This window comes from Octodon degus, unplaced genomic scaffold, assembly GCF_000260255.1.
Source record: "Octodon degus isolate 3935 unplaced genomic scaffold, OctDeg1.0 scaffold00036, whole genome shotgun sequence".
In the NCBI taxonomy this organism is placed as follows: Eukaryota; Metazoa; Chordata; class Mammalia; order Rodentia; family Octodontidae; genus Octodon; species Octodon degus.
In genome coordinates, this window is record NW_004524612.1 from 3,336,079 (window position 1) to 3,357,102 (window position 21,024).

The following is a 21,024-nucleotide window of genomic DNA, read 5'->3' on the forward strand; positions in this document are numbered from 1 at the left end:
GTACAGGGTGTTCAGGGTCTCACTACTAGATTAGAATCATAGTGATCAGCCTGTTTACAGCCTCTCAAGAGCTGAGATTACAGGCACACACCACCATGTCCAGTCTCAATTGCCGTTTTAGTGCACTCCAGGGACAGGGCGGGCTTGGCAGGCCCAGGGATCAAACCCCTGCCCCTGCCTCCGCTTGCAGGTGCTTTAATCTGCTGAGCTATTTGGCTGGCCCATAAGAACTTATTTTAAATGTACATAGCTTTCCACATTCAATCCATTCTTTTATTCTGCCTTTCACCATCTTTCCTTCTTAATATGCGCTCTCCCAAGAGTCAGGATCTGTATACAGTTCTTTGGGCAAAACCAGAAACAAGAGGACACAGAATAAATATAGACGGGCTGAGGCATAATGCCAGTTTGGTTTTATACAGACCACCTTTCCCACTACTAGATTTCTCATTTAATAGCCTCTTCATACCACACCACATACAAAGCTTTATTTTTCTTTTCTTTTTCTTTCTTTCTTTTTTTTTTTCTGGAAAGAGGGAGTGAACTCAGGCCCTGGCTGAGCCATCTCCCTGGCCCTTAAGCTGTATTTTGAATCAGCTCTTCCAAGTCTGAGTATAAATCATCCCCCAATACAAAAGCAATTCGCGTCTCACACAGGAACGCTCATGGTTGATACTCCCGCATTGTTGTATTTCGTTTCCAGCCTCCTCCTGTGAGTTCTCGGCTCTACAGCAGCAAAGGCAGCATCCCTAGACTGCAGCTCCCCTCTGCTTACCCCATCATGTTTCACCAGAATGTGAAGTAACTATTCAGACACACAGTGAGGTTAAGCTTAATAGCCTAGGTTCTATGGTAATAACAATAAGCTTGTCTTCTGGAGGGTTAACAACCTAAGTTTGCAGACCAAACTTAGAGAAAAAGGAGGGCCTCAAGGAAAGCCAGCATTTTGGCCCTAGCCTTCCAAGGTCAATTAAGACTCAGGACATATGAAAACTTGTACTGTAACGTCACGTAACTCAGTAGTGTCCCAAATTTTCTGATCAAGAAGATTATGGGGCCAAAGAGTAAAGTGATCAATGATGTAGAGTGTGCCTAAGGAGAGCCACATGGAGAGAAAACATTCTCTCAGGCTTTCACATAGAGCACATTGGCCAAGCAATGGCCGTGATTCATCCACATGGCTGACACTGAGAAAGCTTCAACAATCTGAGGTACAGGATCTCAGGATAAATCCTGAGGGGATTTGACTGACTTTATCAGATCCAAAAGCTACAACTCTTGTTGCATAGGTCTTGCTTTATCTTGGTCTTAACCATCCAGCAGAAAAGTATAAAAACGAAGTACAAGAAGTAAAGCCATGTTGTTATGTTGAGCTGTAGGTGACTCAGGTCAACAATTTCTGACACTGCCAGTGAAGCAGAAGACCCAATACTACTATGGACTACTGGACTCTCTTAGAATATTTTGCTGAGTTTACACACCTATAATATTCAAATAACGGAACTAAACAAAAAAAGGGGACACAGATGAATGTCCATTTTGTATCTGTGTATTCAAAGTGGTTAGGATAGATATATAGTTACATTCTCAATAAATAGAGGAATTTGTTGTAATAGTGTTTGTAAATAGGATATCATGTCTGCATCTTGTACAGCAATTAACCACTAGGAAGAATGTATGCAGTGTGTTAATTATTGAAACTGTCCTACCAATTTGGTTTGAAACTGTCTCATTGCTATTTGTTTCTCAATAAAATTATAGAAAAAATATTATTAAAAAAGCAACAATGATAAACATAGTCCTTCCCTTTAGGCTATGTGTAAATTTAAGAATATGCACTGTACTGTGTTTCCCCCACTTATTTGGCCCACACTGTGGAACAATAAGTGTCTTGAGAAATATTTTCTAAAATATTGCACTTTTTCTCCTCTAAAGAAGTCATGATTTGTCCTCAGTGAAATCCTCTAGGGCCTCTGTTTCTAATTTTTCCAGCTATTTTATGGCCATTTCCTGTGCTTGCTCCATTTGATCAAGTATTTTAAAGAAGAACACCTAAATCATTTTGTACATACGATTGTGTGAAGGGTGTGGTTTCCCTAATTTCTCTCTGAGTGAGTTTGTTGTTTGTGTACAAAAATCTATTGGTTTTTGCATATTGACTTTGTATTCAGCTATGTTACTGAATTTGATTATTAAATCTAGAAGTCTTAAAAAAAGAATGTGAAGGAACTGAGAGCAATCAGAGATTCTGTTTCTTATAGGTTAACTTCTTCAGATTCTTTTTCTTATAGGTTAATTAATTTTAAATAATCCCTTCTGTAGTACATAAAATACTATTTAAAATATGCCAAAAAAGTAAATGAAATCAAACAAAAATCTTGGATGCTATCAGAAATACAATATCTAAATTTTATTTTGTTCAAATCTTCAACATGCTTGGACAAAGGCGAAAGTAATGGAAAATAAGATTGGTGTATATGATAAAGCTTTTCAATTAAGAAATATTCCAGGCACATCTTAATGACAATAGTCATTTGACATAGGCCCTTTAAATACAATATTGAAATTAAGGAAAATAATTGAAAAATAAGTGCTTCAAAGACATCATTTTTCCCTTATGGTTTGTATGTGAGTAATGCAATGTCATGTTTAGCCAGAGAACCAACTTTTAAACACTTTTAAATGTTAGATATTAAATCTTTGACTCTAACTAAAATGAGTTTCAAATTCTTAAGATAGGACCAATATTTAAGTGTATGAATTTGTATTTCTCTAGTTTCCAAAGAGTTCCCTATTTTGAAAGGTACAAATCCCTCAAACTCTTTAATTTGTCTAATTAGATATTGTCTAAGATATAAGTATGAGATTTTAGTGTCTATTGGGTCATAGGCAAAACATTACTGACAAGAAGATCTTACTTTATAATAGCATAGATATGGACAATGTATCAAGCAAACTTCATGCAAGTCATGAGATGACCAACTCTGGGTACATATTTCTTGCACAACATTGCTTTTGAATATCACGGGCCTCAACCATTTTTCTATTATAGTGCTGCATAATAATGTCTTTTAGTATATACACTGCTTGTAATGCTTTATGTTAGCATTTTTCTTCTCCCTTGGGTTGTCTGACAGACTACTTACAAGGAATTTTAAATAGTAGCAGCATATAGTATGTAATTTTATTTTTATTTGATAGTGAAATTTGAAGTCACAATAAGCAAGACATACTTGCCCTGGAACAGATTTTACATCTGTTTTAGAGTTACAGTTCCTCAGATCAGAGTTTCATTTCTGCCACTTTCAGGTTGTGGAATGTTGGGTCCTCTCATTATCTGATCGAAGCCATTCAGTTGTCTTACTGGAATTCACCGGCGCTGAAGGTCATAGAGCATCTTGAAAACAAGTTCCTAAGCAGTAGCCTGATATGTATAGCTAGCTACTCAGAAGCCCTACTTATCCCAATCCTAGATTCTGCGTGGGGAAATAAAGCATGCTACCTAGATGTTGTCTAACTCACTCATGTAATTTCTGAAGTACACGATTCTATAAAGGCTTGCTTTTATTGAGGTATTTTCTTGCCCCTTTGGCCATAGTAACTTTGCTCCTTCTAGTCTGTTAAAATTTCAGGCATTTATTTTTGTAACTTATGAAATAAATTTGAAGGACCTCCTTAGAACATTTTAAATAGCCTATTAAATTGTACTTAAAATCATGTAGTCAGATCTATGGAACAGAGCTCTAAATTATACCAGACATTCTTAATTATTTTATGGGACTCTATTCTTTTCTGGAAGAATCATTCTCTGAGATTGAACACTACTTTGTCGTCAGCACACAGACAACCTTCAGGAAAACACAGTCCAGCAAAGTTCTTTTTTTGTGTCAAAAGGTGTTTTTTAACGTTTATCACCAACTCAACTTTTTTTTCTCTGCAGTGAAATAAAATGAATGTTATTAGCAAATTTATCTTCAGGAGGATAGTCACAGATTCTGTTTTAAAAGTTAGTGTTCACATACTCGAATTTAGGTTTCATGGGATTAGTTCAAATGACACATCTGTGTGGGTAAGTGTATGTTTATAAAGGAGAGACAGAGAGCTAGAGAGGGAGAAAAAAGGAGAAGGAGTTGAGGAGAAAGGGATCAGGAGGGGTGGGGAAGGGGACAGAGGCAGAGGCAGAGACAGAAGGAGAATTCTTTTGAGGTGAAATTAGAATTGTGCCAAAGTTCAGATTTGTTATACTTCCCAAATATGTTTTGCTTTTCTCTTGTAACAGCTGTTGAACAACTTTCTCCAATGTATCCTATGGACTGTTTTGGTTTGTGTCAAGAGTTTGCAGAGTTATTTTTCCAAATCTCCATAACATGACATTGTCTCATTGTGAGTTTAATTTTATTAATGTTATGTAGAAAATTTTTCCATTTTTCATGTAGTCTGTGTTACAAATTGGGTCATTGACTATGTTTTTGGTTTTCATCAATAGGTCAAAAATATTTTCTTAGAAAATTTCTCACATTCTTATTTTGATATTGATATTTGATATTTTAATGTTGTGGTTATTGAGCGCTACTATTGTGTTCTTGGTCCTGTGGATTTAAGGGACCCATTTACAAACACCTGCATCTCTCTTTTGGAATACTCTTCCTGTTGTTGGAGAGACTAACAATGAACAGATAGTGCTCATGTAGCACATGTGGAACACTGATGATGGAAGTCATCGGTTACAGAATTCACACAAGCAGGGAGTATGAGAGGGGGCAAGAGGAACCACAGAGATGAACAGAAGAGGAAGGAGTGAGATTAAGCAGGAGGAGGAGGGTCTTGGGAAAAATGGAAATTGAAGAATGCTGATAAAGCTTTTGATCACTTTAAAGTTTAGATCCTGGCTCATAATTTTTTAAGTGTAGTATCTAAAGTCTAGATATCAGAGAATAACTTTGCCATAATTTGGGGAATTTGGACAAAGTCATTTCTGGATATGGCAGGGTAATATGTGGCAAGCCTACAGCAAAATAAAAAAACATTTGGCTGTTAGTGTCTTAAGTCATCTTTCAGGTAACACATCCATGAGGAAAGATGATCAAATCTATTAAAATATAGCCATATTCATAACATTCATGCCCATGGAATACAATTCTGATTAGGTCATGCATGCTAATTTTATTTCAAAAATAAGTAAATTCCAAGTAGTATATCTATATTTGCAAGTTCAATTAGCCTCATATACGGAAATCAGTTCACACATATGCTTCTATATGTGAAATGCTACAAAAACTTTTACAAAGTGTACATTTATGGCAACTCTTAGTAGCTATCTAAAAATATAAAGAGACTTGTTATCTTCAAACAATTTAAAGATAATAATGCCATACTATAAAAATGTAATCTTTCTATCTCTCTATATATACATTACACACTATAATGACTTGCAAGAACTATTTTTCTTACCTTTAAATAAGTATCGTGAGTAAAAGTCTAGATAAGGAGAGAGGAAGGATATTCACTTGGAATGTGTACTAGTATTTGCTAACTTGGTATACAAATGTAGCTTAGAAATATATTTATATGAATACCTTTTGCATAATTCATCAGAAAAGTTTTACAAAAATGTATTTAGAACATCAAGTTAAAATAGGTGCAAAAGATTTGTAAAAAAACTTGGTGATATTAAAACATGAACAAATACTCATGGTTATACTAAATGTGTAAGAAATGACACTAGAATCATTAGAAAGCATTAAATTATATTGTCAGTTAACTTCTGATTTTCTTTAGAGGCCAAAAGTAAATAATGAAAACATTATCTTTTAGAAGAGTTATAATGTCACAGTGTTAAAAAGATTAAAATATAGTTTTTAAATTATTAAAAATTAAGTAAAACTTCCAAGTGTTCATATGAAAAAATTAAAGAATGATGGTCTAATATCTATCTATCTATATATCTATATATGTATGTTTTAACATACAATACATATATTACAGATTTCCAAAACAAAAACAGCTGATTAACAATGAATGATATCCCCAGTTCTGCAAAAAAAAAAATAATGAATGATATATTATCTATTTTTACCATCAAATCTGTTGCTCAGATTAACAGATATAGTTATGTAAGATGGGACATATGATTGAATATTACCTCATGCTTCTAAGAAAACAAACTTTTGTTCTTGTGTCTCTTTTTCTTTTATTACATTTTTCTAAAAAATTTACTTTAAAAAGAGTATAGTAATAATTGATACGACATCAGAAATGGTTCACATTTAGAAAACCAAGATGGCAGGTATCCCAAGCAAGCTCTTGTATTGTGCATTGCTGTCCTAAGTGTAGTTGCTTAGATCGCAGTTATCTGCACACAGTTAGCCAAGGAGAGAAGTCTACTCCTTAACTGCTATTTTCATAAAACTGATGGAAATTCTTACTACAATCACCTCATCCACCTCGTATATATACTTGCATGATTTTGCCCCTACCATTTTTACTATCTTTTCTCTTTTCTCTCCTCTTCATTGTGTAATCCTTATATTCCATTTCTTTCCATTTAACTATCTCTGTTATACTTTTCAGGTTTTATTTCTTCTTTTGGGTTCTTACACTAGGGAGACAATATGATATTTACACATGAGTCTCAAGTTGAATATAGCCTAAAAGTTGCATCCACTTACATATGAAGGCTTCGAATTTGTCCTTCTTTATAGATGAGTAATACTCCATTGTATAAAAACACCACATCTTTTTCATCCATTCCTCAGGTGATGGGCATTTTGGTTGCATCCAAGATTTGGTTATGACAAATTGTACTGCTATAAGCATAGGCACACATATGTCACTATGATATGATGTTTTCAGTTCTTTTGGGAAAATTCCCAGAAGGGGGATAGCTGGACTGAATGGGATTTCCAGTCCTAGCTTTTCTAGGAGTCTCCATACTAATTTCCATAGTGGTTGTACCAATCTACATTCCACCAGCAGTGGAAAAGTGTCCCTATTTTCCAAGCAGCCTCTCCAGTATTTGTTTTTAGCTTATTTCTTTATGATAGCCATTCTTTCAGGGGTGAGATGGTATCTCAATGTTATTTTAATTTGCATTTATCGAATGACCAGTGATGTGAAGCATTTTTTCCTGTATTTGTCTCTTGTATTTCTTCCTCTGAGAAGTGTGTATTCATTTCAGATGCCCATTTTTTGATTGGGTCTTTAAATTTTGGGGCCCTAATTATTTTTAGTTCTTTATATATTCAAGATAGAAGATCTTTGAGTGATTATTTGTTAAGATTTTTTTTCCAAATTTGTTGGTTGTCAGACTGGGCTTGGTGGCACGCCCCTGTAATCTTAGCTCTTGGGAGGCCGTAAACAGGTAGATCACTATGAGTCAGATCTAGTAGTGAGATCCTAAACACCCTGTAGATCCTTCCTTAAAATAAAAAAATAAAAAAAAAACTTGTAGGTTGTCTTTTCACTCTGTTGGTAATTTCTTTTGACATGCAGAAACTTCTCAATAAGGGGAGATCCCAGTTGTTGATTCTTTCAAGTATTTCCTGTGCAATTTTATTTTTGTTCATGAAATGTTTGCCTACCACTATCTTCAAGGTCTAAAATATATTAACATGAGCAAAACAGAGAAAAAGTTGTACATGGCATTTTTAAATTTTAAGGATTTTTGCAAAAACTATCAGAAAAAATGGTTTTCATTTAAAAGTGAGAAGTCCTAAAATATACCTCCATAGTTAGGCAAGTCTCTATTCACATTTTCATTTTTGTTTTCAGATGTTAACAATGTAGGCTTATATAATGAAGTAGCCTAGACATTATGGCTGTCAGTAGAACAATGACAGATATGTAAAATATTGGGTGTAAATGGTCACTCACACTGGTCTATAATAAAACCCTAGCATTTCATGAGTTTTCCATTAGCAATAAGAAACACAGTCACCTGAAATCAACTACAAGTGCATAAAAGTGTCATTTCTCAGGAGCAAGCTGATCTTCCTAGAAACCATACTCTCAGCTGCTATTCAGCTGACAAATGCCATACATTTGAAAATTTAATGCAAAACATTCCAATGACTTCTAAAATATAAAGAATAAATTCTGGCAAGAATTTTAGTACAAAATAACCATAATCAGAACTTAATTTCACATGGTAATGGACTTTCTCAAGAAATCTGTTACCATTAAGTCAAGCTTTGTGAAATTTTTAAAGACAAATAAAGCTCAATATGAAAAAAACCAGAAAATCATATTTTACTGAGCTAATCTCAAGTATATTTTGAAATAGCTACTCAAGAAACACATTTTAGCCCATCTTATAAATCCAGAATTTCATACCCATGATAAATCAAATACTGAGAAAGTATACATCTTATGCACATAATACAATGTATCTTTCAAAGTTTTGCTTTAGGGCTGGCCAAATAGCTCAATGGATTAAAAGGGCCTGCAAGCAGGTGCAGGGCAGGGCCAGGATTTCCATACAGTGCTGGCCCCACCCCCAGGGCTCTCTGAGACAGCCATTGAGACTGGGTGTGGTGGCATGTACCTGTAATCCCAGCACTTAGTAGGCTGTAAACAGGAGAATCACTACAAGCCTGATCCAGCAGTGAGACCCTGAACTCCCTGTAGACCTTTCCCTAAAATACAGAAAAAAAAAATATTGCTTTAAAATTTAGGAATTTCTCAATCTCAGCAAATTCCTTCACTTCTAAAACAGACAAAAGCAGAAAATAGCTTATTTTAGTCCGGAGGGAATGATTTTGTTGGAACATTTGAATAAAGATAGTTTGACAACTTTTGCATTCCTAATGTTATACGCACTTTTCTTCCAGCCTCCTGGGCTTAAAACCATACCCTCAAAACTTCTTACTTCATCTTCAGTCTTTTTCTATAATAAATGCCTGAGCTATATAATTTAGAATAGAATCCCATATAGATAGATATATTTACAGATATTTCTATAAAATTAGGTATATCTGTATGAAGCTTAAATGATTTCCTAGGGCTGGGGAGATAGCTCAGCAGTCTAATTGCCTGCCTGGCAAGCACAAGGACCCTGGTTCAATTCCCAGTCCCATATGTGCTTCTTGTCCCACACCCAGCCAGCCACTGAAACTAGGTGTGGTGGTGCACTCCTATCCTATAATCCAGCACTGGGGAGGCTGAGGCAGAATGATCACTGAGTCTAAGCTGCATAGCAACATCCTGTTCCAAATCAGTCAATCAATCAATCAATATTTTTAAAACTGATTTCCTAGTGAAGCCTCCAACACTGATCCCTTACTGTAGGGCAAATATCTTCTCTACTTCCAGATAAATGTAACTTCCCTCTCCTCAACATTGAAAAATGTGGCTCTTGCTATCAGACATTTACTTTAATTATTCATTTCTGGTATACATTTATAGTCAGAATTGTTAAGCCATAACTCCATGGAAACAATTTTATGAATTTGGGCCCAGTGCTTATGTCGTGGTGTGGGGTTTTTACAAGGTAAACAATGTAGTATAGGACATATTTTATAATATTGGTTTATCAGGAATCACCTAACAACCATATACAAGTGCAGGAAATCTATCCACACACTAAGTACTAAGGAGTCCAGCTAAGGGCCTGGATCTTGATATCCAGCATGAGTCCAGCTGAAAACCTAAAGCTCATAGCAGTGCCTCCCACCAGTCCAGCTGAGGCCTAGAGCCCACAACAAGATCTCATGCAGGCTCGCTTCACAGATCTATACTGGAAAGGCCTAAAGGTCAGTGGTGGAAGTCTATGCCAGTGGGATGAAGGATCTGTGCTCTCGCTGAGAGATCTGAACTGGAGCTAGGAAGCAATGCTCAACGTAAGCAACATAGCTCCCCCAAAGTACCACAGCCATGCTCAGCGACAGTGAGGTCCTGAGCTCCTCCAGTGATGAGGAAAGCTGAGCTCCCATCAGGAAAGCCAATGCAACAAGCCTCTTCACGAGGCTGAGCAGTGCACCATCTTCCCCTCTGGAGCCAGGAGGTGATGCTCAAGATGAGGACCAAGCTTCTTCAAAGTTCATCAGGAAAGCCAGATTGATAAGGTCCTCCAGGAGAACAGCCCATGTGAACTAGTGTCTTCTAGAAGCTCCAACAGCTTCTCCAAACAGCATCCCTGACAGCGTTTTAGCAGCTTCTCCTGTTCTGCCCTCTTGGCTCTGGTAACAACCCTCAGGAGGGCCTCCAATACCCAGGACCACACTAGCTTACTTCAGCTGGGTATAATAAGTTGATCGCCTGTTAGAAATCTGCTACAGCTTACACATAATGTCTTCTGTTCCAACCTTACAGACCCCACTCAGTTCTCAATGTACTTGAGTCAGCACATTTTCCCTCACACTCTTTAGCGAAGTTGTTCTATACATTTGTAATATACTCAAATTGTATTTTTCCGTCTGCATTTTATCTAGAAATCCTCAACCTCTTTAATACTTTAATTTGCATACATGAATGTTAAATCTTTGACCTGTGAAAGTTCTGTAGATTTTTTCCAGTACAGAGTGTAATGTAGTTATCATTACAGAGTCATGCAGAATAGTTTCACTGGGCTATAAATAATCATTTATTGTCACTATAGCATTGCTTTTTCTAGAATATCATGTAATTGGAGCCAAATGGAAGCATCCATTTTCAGCCTGCCTCCTTGAATACAGTGACATGCAGTTAATGTTCACTCATGCTTTTGTAGTTAGGCAACTCATTTCTTCTTATTCATCAATAATATAAAGTTACATTGATGTAACACAAATATTTTATATATTCATCTATTGAAGAACATCTTCGGGGCTTTCAGTTTTTGATTATTATGAATAAAGCTGCTATAAAAATGTATATATAGGTTTCTGTGAGATGTAAGTTTTAAAATTTGTTGTACAAACAACTATAAAAACAGCTGCTAGATTGCTTAGGAAGACTATGGTTACCTTTGTAAGGAACTACCAAACTGTCTTCCAAAGTGGCGGGAGCACCATGCATTTTCACAAGCAATGGATAAGAATTCCGATACTTTTCATCCTTGCCAGCATTGTATGGCATTGTTGGACATTTTCCATCCTAATAGGTGCGCAGTTATAACACGTTGTGTTTACTTACATTCATCTGAAGACATATGATCGTGAGCATTTTTCATGTCATTCCATATATGTATCTTTATTGTTGAAATGCAGTTCAGATCATTTGACTATTATTCACTGGTCTATTGGTTCTATTTCTGTTGAGTTTTAAGAATTTGGTATGTTTCAGCTACTAGGCTTTATCTCACTGCAATTTGAAAATATTCTCTCCTAGGTTTGGCTTGTTTGATGTTTTATTCTTTCAAGAGTCTTTCTTATAGCAAAAGTGTATGATTTTAACACATTTCCAACTTTGAAATTTTTTTCTTTCACAATCATGATTTCAGTGCTGTATTCAATGCCTCCTTGCTAATCCCAGAATGACCTATATTTTCTCCTGTTTTCTTCCACAAGTTTTATAGTTTTGCAATTACATATAGGTTTATGATCCCTTTTAATTAAATTTTGTGAAAAGTTTCAAGTCTATTTCTTCTTCCTCCTCCTCTTCCTCTTCTTCATTTTATCTTCCTCTTTCTCCTCCTCTTTCTCTTCTGTGTGAAGACACCTTAGTTTCTTTGTTCCTTTGTCAAAGATAAATTGACTATATTTGAATCTAATATGGACCTCATATTACTTTTATTGTGCAGTGTATTATTTTCCTAGTAATATATTTTCTTGATTTCTATAACTTTATAATAAATTTTGAAACCAGATACTGTGTATTCTCACTTCAGTGTTGCGTTGTCTAGTTTAACATTTTGCTTTCCTAAACAAATTTTGAGAATAAATTTTCCAATGTATCTTAGTTACTTTTCTCAGTACTCTTACAAATGCATAATGTCAAAGTTAGTGGAGGAAAGCTTTATTTAAGCTTAGAGTTTGTACATGTTTAGTACCTACTTAGCTGGCTTTAAGGCAGTGTGGCATGGTGGAGCATCATGGTAAAAGAGAAACAGCTCATGGGGTGGCAGGCAGAAAGTAGGAAGCAACAAGCAGAAAGCCTATCTTCTCTTCTGTCCCTCTATATTCCAGTCAAGCTGCAAGCTTATTGGTTGATGCCACCAACACCTGAGGTAAGGCTTCCCAGTACCACACTCAGAACAATGCTACACCAGCCAGTGGATTAATGCAGTCATGGTGCCCTTAACCAGTATTCACACACCCTCGATCCAGCCACTTCTGAAAAGCCCCACATATGAATGCACAGGGCTTTGGAGGGATTTCTAGATACAATCCTTAACAGAATGCCTACAAAATAGCTGCCAAGAATTTCACTGAATCTGTAGATTGGTTCAGAACACACACACACACACACACACACACACACACACACACACAGGTATTTTAAAAGAACAAATACTATGTCTCAGATATGTGTTTCCTGTCACTAATCACTCCATTGTTCTTCTGTTTTCAAGTTGTTTCTTTCATCACTGAAATCTTCATTAGTATTCCAGGGGTGAGGAATGTGTCCAGTAGTTGATACATAGTTCTTAAAAACTCATTGACTATACAAATACACAGTCCAGTCAAATCTCAAAAATTTTCCAATTGCAACTACCCTTCAACCTTCCAATGAAGGTCATCGTAAACTCTCAAATTTGAAGGTAAGTCATTACATGTAATAAGACTAAGAGAGGAAATATATATCTGCACCATAACTACACTATACTTCATGTGGCATAGAATAGGCAAAGTTGAGGAACTGTATATTTAAAGAGTCAGGCAACTGCATTTTGCAGCAAGGGGAGAGGAATTTCCTATTTTGAGATTAATTTATATTAGACTTGAGCTTGATGTATGATCAATAGGCAAGCTGCTCTGGAAGAAATCAGCCACGCTGAACTGCCCAGTTGCACAGGTCCAGACGTGCCGTGCACTTGGTCTTGATGTGAACAGCACTTCTGTAGTGAAGTGCCATATGCATGGCTTTGCTGAGAATGCTTGTCCCCTGCAACTGTGCAGCACAGTTTGGAGTGGCAGAAGTCTTTGGAAGAGTGACAAATTCAATTTTCTTAATTAATTGTAATTTTATTTCTTTTTTAAATTTTTTTCCCATAATTTTATTGACAGACAAATAGCAATGAGACAGTTTCAAATCAGATTGGTAGGACAGTTTCAATAATTAACACATTGCATACTCTCTTCCTAGTGGTTATTTGCTGTACAAGATGCAGCATGATATCCTATTTACAAACACTATTACAACAAATTCCTCTATTTATTGAGAATGTAACTGTATATCTATTCTAACCATTTTGAATGTACAGATACACAATGGACATTCATCAGCATCCCCTTTTTTTGTTTAGTTCTATCATTCAAATATTATAGGTGTGTTAACTCAGCAAAATATTCTAAAAGAGTCTAGTAATCCATAATAGTATTGGGTCTTCTGCTTGACTGGCAGTGTCAGAAAGTGTTGACCTGAGTCCCCTACAGCTCAACATAACAGCATGGCTTTACTTCTTATATTTCATTTTTATACTTTTCTGCTGGGTGGTTATGACCAAGATAAAGCAAGACGTATGCAACAAGATTTGTAGCTTTTGGATCTGGTAAGGTCAGTGAAATCCCCTCAGGATTTATCCTGAGATCCTGTACCTCAGATTGTAGATCCTTTGTCAGTGCAGCCATGTGGATGAGTCACGGCCATTGCTTGGCCAATGTGTTCCCCGTGAAAGGCTAAGAGAATGTTTTCTCTCCATGTGACTCTCCTTAGGCATACTTTACATCATTGATCACTTTCCTCTTTGGCCCCCTCCCCAAATCAGCTTTCTTTTACAGCCAGGGTTAATGTTTTTTCTTGAAGTTTACATAAAGTTCAGTGTACTCCTAGCCTGGCTCTCATCCTACGGTGTGTAGAAGTTCGTGCGCTTGTCTGCTTCCCCTGCTGATCTGAGGCAGGGATACATCCATTTCTGTACTCGTGATTCCAAGCACAATATCTGGCACAAAAGCTGTGCCCAGTACATGTTTCCTGAAGTAAATGTAAATCATTCTCCATAAGATACACCCCACTGCCTCGCACTTTTTTTTCCTAATTTTAATTTGTTGTCAATTTAGTCCATGGAGAATTCACTGTGCTCCTATTTATTAAATTAAATATCTGCTTGAAGTAGCATATTAAAAATTAAGCTTAGTTAAATCTCAATTTCCTGTAATCATTATATAAGTTTCTCATTGCTGCAGCTGATATTAGCTTGGTTCAATGGTTAGATGGCAATTAACATGAATACTTAATGACCACTTTTCCATTCTGAAATATTACTAATGATACTTACAGTTTAAAGTGTTTCAGGGTTAATTACAAATGCTTATAATTTGACTACCCTTCTGGCTGACAGCGTATTCTTACATCTAAGAATACAATGAGGGTTCCAGACCTGGGTAGGGAGAAAGTTGGTCTGCCGAGGCTCAGCAATCAACATTTGTAACTCTGAAGTTCTATTTCTACACTCTTTAACAGCCATGATGTTAAAAAAAATGCTCCCAAATGCAGTTTAAAATATGAGTGCTTTACAAAGCAGAAGACAAGATATTGTTGAGCGCAGCTACAACAGTCATGACACAGCCACCGCTGCCACTGTACATCAAAAACACACTGACAAATGAAATCAAACAACTTCTCAGTCTGAATGGGAAATAAAATTTGGCTGCTATTACAAATGTTTCCCAGAATGGAAGCTAAAATCCTAATTGTTTTAGGTACTTTATTATGTTTTTATTCAATTGTAAATTCAACATTTTGTTTAAAGCACTAGGTTGATGATTAAATTATAGAGCTAAGTTATTTGGCCATGCAGATTTCACATTCAACAGATAAGATTTTTAAATAAAGCATCAAGCACTATGTTTGCAAGAACAAGCATAATTAATTTATCATTCAAACAATTGTTTCTAAGATACCTTCCCCATTTCCCTCCACCTGAAATGAATCAGGTATTTGTATAAGATTGCCAATCTTATTAAGAAATCTATTTCCTTCAGTATCCCAAACTTATATTTTATGAAACTTTTTAAATCATTTTCCTATTTACATTGTTCAGATCCATTTGACTTGAGTATTTTGTCATTTAGAGTAATAACACATCAATCCACAGTGCAACCTTTCTTTATGCTTCTTTTCTTAGTGCTCTAAAATGTGCTATTTTAAATCCCTGAAATGTTATAAACCACCAGATTGCTAATTGCTTTGGATGCTGCAAAAAATAATTACTCCACATTATTTTTGATATTTAATTGACAGTGTAATGCATTTAACTAAAGACCTGCAATAAACTATTTCTAATTACTGAGACTGGTGGAGTGGAAAAGTAGACCATAAAACTTTACAAGAAAACAACGTTTCTCTATTATGTTGAAAGTCCTTGATGATATGACTTCTCCAGACAGAAAAATTTGCCCCAAATGGAAATTTCTGGAAGGGCAAAAGGAATTGTTGATTTTTTTTCTATACATGGCATAGTAAGGGTTTTTAAATCATTATTTTTGATAGATTATACTTGACCTGGATGTCACATTCTAAATGTACTATACTTGCACAAAAATTACTCCTTCTTCCCTTGGCAGCGCTTTCTGGGAAAGGGAATCATGGCGCTACTAGAATGGCTACTCTATCACTGGCCTATGTTTAGTTTTTCTTCTGCTTCTCTAAGAAATTCAGCTGAAAATCTGTGCCAAATTCTATTTTCCACGGACATGCAGCTGTACGCTGTACGATGATGTTTTATGAAGGATTGACTGCACATAGAACATGGTTCTGCAGGTTATCATGGCCCTGACGAAGTCTGATGGGCATCCTACTTTTCTCGCCATCATAGCACAGTGTATTCATGTGTGTGTTTATGGTGATGCTGGTGTAAACAAACGCACTGTGTTCTTATTGAAAAGTATACCGCATACATTTATGTATAGCTCATCATAATTGATAATGAATAATTGTATTACGGGGTTATGTATTTACTATGCTATGGTTTTCACTGATGTTTTGAATGTTCTTACTATTTACAAAGAAGTACTAATTATGAAATAGGTACTGTGTTACAATAGTAGTGGCCTCTTTCAAGTGTGTGAGGAGACCATGTTCAGCAATTGACTTAAAGCATCTAGCTCTGTTTGTTCCTACAATGAAACTGCCCAACACTAATTTATTGCAACATTTCCCTGTTGTGAAAACGTATCTCTCACCCAAGTGTGGCAGGATCTTTAGCCATGTATGTAGATATTACAATGAACTGGGCCTCTTATTAGATCCCGAGGTAAGAAGATATTATTGCAAACAGATCCCTGAAAACTACACTAGATCCCAAAGCAAGAAATTCCTAACTCCTATCATATATCTAGAAGTGTCACGTAGAGGGATACTTTTAGATGGATATAGGGTTGTAAGGGGCTATAAAAGATATTAGATCTGTCTAAAGGATGTGTACTGTTTTCAGTGTCTTGTGACTGTAGGATAATGTTAATAAGCTAGTATTCATAGTGTTACTAATAATCTATTATCTTCCTACTCATAATCCCTCATTAAAATAAGATGTTTAGTATGTCATAAAATTATTGATTTAATTTCAATTATGTCTATTTTCCAAAACTCAGCTAAAATAAATGACGTGTTTCAGGGAATGTAAATTATTTTCAGAATTTCAGAAATTGAAAAGGGAAAAGAGGAAGGAGAAAATGCTGGGCTGGTGTGAAGCGATAGCCCGGAACCCTCACAGAATCCCGAACAGCACAAGGACACCTGAGACCCCAGGGGACTTGGCCGATGCCTCTCAAACCTCCACACTGGTGAGTGGAAAGTTATTTTATCTCAAAAAGGCATGTATGTAGGTGGAATGCTAAGAAGGGGGAGAGAGGATGGCCTTCTAAGTAAATACTCTTCTTGCTTTCTGTAGTACTGTGTTTGTTCATATAGACTAAGTTGAATTAATACACATTAATAAAACATTTTAATCTCAATTAATTCAAATTAAACTATTTCTGTTACATCAGAATTATACTTTAATTATGTTAATGGGATGAAAGAAAGAGGCAGTATTCTTGGATTCTATTCTATATAATGGAACTGAAGAGTAAAAATAAGTTCAGGGTTCACATAATTAGAGAATCAAAATCATACTTTCTCTATTTTCTTATACTTCATCTAAAAGTATTAAAATAAAAGGATTAAAATTATTATTTGTGCAACTTTTGACTGAAATGATTGTAAAAATAATTTGAGGACCAAATCAATTATGTATTCTTTCATATTTTGTTTCAAGCATTAAGTCTAAAAGCTTAGCTTCAATTAGCCACTGTTTTTCAGTGATTAGAAAAAGACTCATTAGCAAAAGGTGTTTTAACAGTCTTTATTTAGATTTTGGCTAGAATAGTCTTGATGTTAATTTACAGATGGAAAATTCTATTAAATGTAAGAATTCAAATTATTCTATCATTTTATAAGATTTTGAATGCTTTTTTAATTTGAATTTTTTATTAATTTTATTGAGAAACAAATAGCAATGAGACAGTTCAAAACTGATTAATAGGAGAGTTTCAATAATTAATACATTGCATATTATTGTCTCTGTAGTGGTTATTCAGAGTACAAGATGCAAACATGATATCCTGTTCAAACACTATTAGTACAAATCTTTCTTCTCACTGAAATAAAAGAAAGTAGCTGCATATCTATCCTAACTATTTTGCATATATAGGTAGCCCTTCTTTGTCTTTGTAGCCCTTCTTTTTCCTTCATTTGTATCCCCCTTTTGTATTTAGTTTTGTCAGAGATGATTATTCCATTGTCATTTAAATATTGTAGTTACATGAATTCAGCAAAATAATCCAATATAGTCCAGTAGTCCATAATAGTAGTGGATTATACGTAGGATTGGCAATGTCAGGAGTTGTTGACTTGAGGCTTTTACAGCTCAGCATATTGATAAGGCTCTACTTTTTATACTGCAGTTTTATACTTTTCTGCTGGATAGTTAAGACCAAGATAAAGCAAGACCTATTAAACAAGAAATTTAACTTTGTATCTGACAAGATCAGTCAAATCCCCTCAGGATTTATCCTGAAACCCTGTATCGTAGTTTGTAGATCCTTTGTCAGTGTCAGCCACGTGGATGAGTCCCGGTCATTGCCTCACCAATTTGCTCTCCGTGAAAGCATGAGAAAATGTTTTCTCTCCATGTGACTCTACTTAAGCACATTCTACATCATTGATCACTTTCCTCTGTTGCCTCATAATCTCCTTGATCAGAAAATTTGTGACCCAATTGAGTTACAGGATATTACAGTACAGGTTCTCCTATGTTTTGAGTCCTCACTGACCAGCAAGGGCTAGTGCCAAAATGTTGGCTGTCTTTGTAGCCCTTCTTTTTCTCTAATATTTGGTCGGCAAACTTAAGTTGTTAACCCTGAGGAAGAGAAGCTTAATGATATTATTACCCTATAATGTAGACAAATGAGCTTAACCTCACTATCTGTCTGAATATCAAACATCTTAGACATAACATGGAACAGGTATTTTCCATCAAGTATCGAAACGTTAAACTTTAAATCCCTACAGAATGTGAAGAAAAAATGAAAAATATTTTAAAAAATAGAAATAAACAATTACATATTTTTATACAGAAATTTAGAAATCTAAACATATACAGCATTGTAGCAGGAGAGTCCTATGACATTTTTTCTTGTCTTTTGTTTTCATTTATTATCCTTTTTTTAAAACAAACATTTAATTGAGAGGCAATATGGCAGTAATTGGTATGTCATGACAACCAGTACGTATTTAGAAGACCAGAGTGACAGGCATTCCAAGCATGACCCTAGTATTACACATTGCAGTTGCTTAGTTCACAGGTATCAGCATATACACAGGTATCAGTTAGTCAGGGTGAGAATCCTACCAATTAACTGCTAGTTTCAAAATCTGCTGAAGATTCTCAGGATTATTGCCTTAACCATCTTGTGCATATAAACATAGGGCTTTACCCCTGTCATGTTTCCTGGCTTTTGTCCTTGCCCTTTCTTTGTTGTTTAATCCTTAAGTTTTTTCTTTCCTTTTAAGAATATGAATGCTTTTATTACATTATTTATTAATGAATGCTTTTACTACATAATTTATTTATTAAAGTATATATAATTATGAGTAAAATTTTAGTTTTTTATGTTTTAGTTTTATTTAACAGCTTTTATTATGTGTTATCATGTTAGGCAGTTTGGGCTGCTATAAGAAAGGTTCTAAATATGGTGACTCATAAACAAAAGAAATGTATTTCCCTTTGTTCTGGGGGCTGGAAAGACGCTACTGCGGGTAGATTTGGATTTAGCGAGTCCTTACTTTTCTTGGTTAAAAATGGTGTCTTCATGGGGAGAAGATACTCTCTCAGGCTTTCACAGAGAGCACATTGGCCAAGCATTGGCTGTGACTCATCCACATGGCTGCACTGATAAAGGTTCTACAATCTGAGGTACAGGATCTCAGGACAAATCCTGAGGGCATTCCACTGACCTTCTCAGACCAAATAGCTACAACTCTTGCTGCATAGGTCCTGCTTTACCTTGGTCTTAACCATCCAGCAGAAAAGTATGAAGACGAAATTATAAGAAATAAAGCCATGCTGTTAAGTTGAGCTGTGGGGGGCTCAGGTCAATAATTTCTGACATTGCCAGTTAAACAGAAGACCCAATGCTATTATGGGCTACTGGACTCTTTTAGAATATTTTGCTGAGTTTACACACCTATAATATTCAATAACGGAACTTAGAAAAAATGGGGTATACAGATGAATGTCTATTTTGTATCTGTGTATTCAAAGTGGTTGGGATAGATATATAGTTACATTCTGTTAATGAATAGAATGATTTGTTCTAATGGAGTTTGTAAATAGGATCACAAGTCCGCATCTTGTACAGCAATTAACCACTAAGAAGAATATATGCAGTATATTATTTGTTGAAAAATAAAAATAAATAAATAAATAAATAAATAATAAACTAAAAAATAAAAAAATAAAAATAAAAATGGTGTCTTCTCCCTGTATCCCTTGTAGCAGGAGCAGCAAGCAGGCTCTCTCGAGTCTGGGCTGTAACAACCCTGATCCCACATATAAGGGTCTGCGTTCACACCCCATTCGCTGCCCTCCAACAGCTCGACTTCTGTTATCATCACTGTATGGGTAATATTTCTGCGCATGTGTTTTGAGACAACACAGACATTCACATGGCAGCATTGACACAGAAATCATGATATTGAGAAAAATATTTGTGAGTGTATATTAGGAGGAATAGATTCTCAGCTGACTAGCCAGGCACGGGAATCAGAATTGCCCTTAAATTTTAGCCAACAGATTGATGGGTGAGGGATGTAGGTATGGAGAGATGTGTCTAGCACTGCTGAAGATTCAGAGTTTGGGGAGAGATTCATTAAAATTGTCACCCACACTGCCTCATCTTACTCAAACATGATCCTCTCTGCAAGCTAGTTATCCTTGTCAGTGAAACTGTTTGTCATGAGCTTGCACCAACTTAACATGAATTATAAAGCATTTATAGATGCACTTTGACAAGTATCAGATAATAGCTAAATTGTTTAAACCAAAATTCTCTGGATTTTCATTAAAGTGACTTTTAAAGCTTAATGTTTTACTTCACTGCTGGGAGCACCTGAAGCTGGAAATTGATCATGTGTGGGAGGGCAGCACCAGGCTTTAGGGCCTAAAGCAGTGAAATTGCCTCAGTCTTGAGAAAAACATCCTGTGGTCAATTAGGGCTATTAATCACTAGGCAACCTTGTGCCTCCTGATACTAAGTTTGCAAAGGTATAAACGCCACTACTGCTTTTTAAATATTAATTTTCTTGAGAAAGACGTAGCAATCAGTTTCAAAACGGTTAGTAGGACAGTTACAATAATTAATACATTGCATATTGCTGTCTTTGTAGTAGTTATTCATAGTACAAGAT

The 21,024-nt window shown here is 35.6% G+C and overlaps 1 protein-coding gene across 2 annotated transcripts in view; it reads left to right on the forward strand.

Annotated features, from left to right (window-relative positions):
- The window catches only part of March1 (membrane associated ring-CH-type finger 1), an 870,419-nt gene that overhangs the window by 524,171 nt on the left and 325,224 nt on the right, over positions 1-21,024 (forward strand). For both annotated transcript variants that reach the window (XM_004630613.2, XM_023714702.1), the window contains exon 3: positions 16,711-16,859. In XM_004630613.2, the coding sequence (XP_004630670.1) occupies positions 16,749-16,859 (111 nt within the window). In that variant the 5' untranslated portion in view covers positions 16,711-16,748. The remainder of the gene's footprint in view (positions 1-16,710; positions 16,860-21,024) is intronic.